Source organism: Nicotiana sylvestris, chromosome 6, assembly GCF_000393655.2.
Source record: "Nicotiana sylvestris chromosome 6, ASM39365v2, whole genome shotgun sequence".
NCBI classification, from domain to species: Eukaryota; Viridiplantae; Streptophyta; class Magnoliopsida; order Solanales; family Solanaceae; genus Nicotiana; species Nicotiana sylvestris.
The window spans coordinates 25,760,297-25,763,587 of NC_091062.1; the positions used below are offsets into that span (position 1 = coordinate 25,760,297).

Sequence of the window (3,291 nt, forward strand, 5' to 3'; positions counted from 1 at the left end):
ATTTTGGAAACTACCTAGGCTTCCCAATATTGAACCATAGTCCAAAACCAAGAGATTTCCAATTCATAATTGACAAGCTCCATAGCAAAATGTCCCATTGGAAATGCTCCTTTCTAAATATAGCCGGTCGTGTAACTCTAGTTGCTAGCACTTTAAATTCCATCCCCTCATACTCTATACAATACACTAATCTTCCTAATAAAATCCTTAAACAAATTGACAAGATTCAAAGGGATTTCATTTGGGGAAGTACTAACACTACTAAAAAACTCCATTTAGTAACTTGGAAGCTCTCCACCAAGAGTAAGCAAGAAGGAGGCCTTGGTATCCAAAAAGCTTCCTCCAAAAATATTGCCCTTTTAACAAGTCTTTCATGGAGACTACTACAAAATTCAAACACTCCTTGGACCAAGCTCATCTCCTATAAATATGCTAATAAAAAAACAATCAATACTTCCTCCTTTATTTGGAAATCCATCCTTAAGGGATGGAATTTTTGCAATCATGGTATCTTGTGGCATCCTCACTCAAATTCAAATATGAATATTTGGTCTTCAAATTGGATCCATGACGCGAGTTCTCTGAGGAAGAATTTATATGGTCCAATTGATAAAAAGGATCTTAATATCCCCATAAAGGATATTATAATTGATGGTAAGTGGAACCTCTCTAATATCTCCTTTGATATTCCTAATACCCTTATGAAAAATATTATGGCCACCCCTATACCTAATAAGTTTACTAAAAAAGATACTATGACATGGGGTATTACCTCTAGTGGTCTTTTCACCACCAAATCTTGCTACTCCCTCATCAATCCTTCTTTTCCTCCCAAACTAGATTTTGAATGGATTTGGGATCTTCAATGCCCAAACAAAATCAAGTTCTTCTTCTGGAAATGTTTGCATAATCATATACCTTGCAGAGCCTACTTATCCTACATTGGTATGAATATTGATAAGGTTTGCACCATCTGTAGAATTAATGTAAGAAAATGCTGAACATATCTTGCTCGACTGCCCTATCACTAATTCTTGTTGGGAATAATTAGGTATAAAAATTTTTTATTTGAAAGATGAAAATCACTGGTTTTTGAGATTAAAGAATATTTTTATTCAAACAAGCCTCTACTCAAATAACTGGAAGACCATCCTTCCTTTTGCCATTTGGAATATTTGGAAAAATAGAAACAACAATAATTTGAACAATGTTAGTAATAAGGTCTGTCACATGGTCATCCTCCAACAAGCCTGTGAATATAATTTCTTTGTGGAAAAGAATCCCTTCAAGGAGCACAGGTTTCAAGTTAAGATCAATTGGAACAAACTTCCGACAAATACAATCAAACTCAATATTAACGGAGCCTTCTTCAAAGCTACCCTGGAAGCTGGACTGGGTGGAGTTTTCAGGAATAAAGATGGTGACTGGATTTTTAGGTACTGCAGATCAGCTTATGCATCCTCAGTCATGCATTGTGAGCTAATGGCTCTACATGAAGGACTAAATATTGCTAAACATCTTGATCTTTGTAATATCGAAATTGAGATTGACTCAACGGATTCTATATTGATGCTTAATGAAAATAACCCTAACCTGTCAAATCTAATTTTGGAATGCAGGTTGTTAGTGTACCAGTTGAAGCACCCAATCCTGAGGCATAACTTCAGGGAAGGAAATGAAATAGCCCACCTCTTAGCAAAGGAAGCACTGAAGAATTTCAAAATTTCTAGATGTGTTCATCATGCCCGTCCACCTTGTTTTGTTGAACACCAATTGCTAAAGGAAAAGCATGGTTTCAGTTTTAAGTTAAAGTATGTTAGTACTAGTGTTTGTGAAAAACTAGCCAAGTTTGGAAATTAAAATATCCTACGGGACTATGCAAGAACTGTGTAATATTTGTGGTAGTAATATAGCATTATTATTTGTGTTCAAAATAAAGATATTACACTTGGAAAGAGACTACCACAATTCACAATAAAACAGCATAGTAAAACAAACCAAACCAAATGGTAATTTCCCTTCAACAAATGGTTGATGTTTGCATTTTGATTGATGGTATAATGCTTTAATTTCCAGAAAAAATCAACTACTCTTTTTTTTTGTGTTTTAAAAAATTTTAAGTCACATCCTCAAACATATTTGTCACTATCCGGATTTTCCACCCTCGAGAGTCGTGATGGCACCTACTGGTGAAAGCTAGGCAAGCCAACCGTTTAAGTTATTACCCTTTCCAGTTTTAAACCATTTAATAGTGATGAGTAGATATCATACAAATAGCGGAAATAATGAATCGGAAGACAAAATTTGATAATTTTAACTTAATACAAACTGCGGAAGTCTAAATACAACTCTACCCAGAAGTTGGTATCACAATTTCACAGACTGTCTAAGATTACTACAAATAAATCTGAATAAAAATACACGAATCTGTCTCTGAATAAGTAAAGCAGAAAAAAGATGATAGAAGGAGACGCTAAGGCCCGCGGACACCTGCAGGACTACCTCGGGTCGCCTGTTAGACTGAAGGCAGCAACCTTACTCAGGTACTAGTATCTGCACACAGTGCAGAGTGTAGTATCGGCACAACTGACCCCATGTGTTGATAAGTGCCTAGCCTTACCTTGGCGAAGTAGTGATGAGGCTAAGACCAGACTACCAAATAAACCTGTGCAGTTAAATCATATACAGTGAAAAATAGAAGCAGGAATGTACAGTTAAGAATGGGAGGGGGGACATGCTACGGGGAAACATTAAATGATAAAAGAAGAACAGCAGGTAAATATAAGGAACACCATAAATCAACTATCAACAAGAATCAGAAATCAACAAGTGTACGATATCGCCCTTCGTGCTTTTACTCTCGTCCTCGCCATAAGAATAAATATAATATGCACGGCATCACCCTTTGTGCTCTTACCCTCGTTCTCACCATAAAAATTAATATAATCGGCACGGAATTGTACATTGTGTGGCACGACATCATCCTTCATGCTATTACATTCTTTCTCACAAAATCATACACGACATCACCCTTTGTGCTTTAACACTCTCTCACCAAAAAAATACACGGCATCACCCTTCGTGTTTTAATACTCTTCCTCACCCAAACAACAATCACAAGCAATAAGGGCAACGAAATAAATAAAATCATAATGAAACCCCGGCAAGGGAACAATAGTACAACAATCAAATCCCGGCAAGGGAAACAATAACATCCCGGCAAGGGAGATAACTTTAAAACAACAACATCCCGAAAAAGGAGACAATATCATAATCCTCTCTTTTCTTTTC

General features: G+C 36.4%; 1 protein-coding gene across 1 annotated transcript; it reads left to right on the top strand.

Moving 5' to 3' along the window:
• The first annotated feature begins 1,230 nt into the window (after positions 1–1,230).
• On the top strand, positions 1,231–1,860 carry LOC104239517 (uncharacterized). Its single transcript, XM_009794161.1, has one exon. The coding sequence runs from the start codon at positions 1,231–1,233 to the stop codon at positions 1,858–1,860; it is 630 nt and encodes a 209-aa protein (XP_009792463.1).
• The last annotated feature ends 1,431 nt before the right edge of the window (positions 1,861–3,291 follow it).

Excerpts from the sequence above, each read along its gene's own strand:
- LOC104239517 (XM_009794161.1), top strand. The coding sequence starts at position 1,231 with ATGGTCATCCTCCAACAAGCCTGTGAATATAATTTCTTTGTGGAAAAG.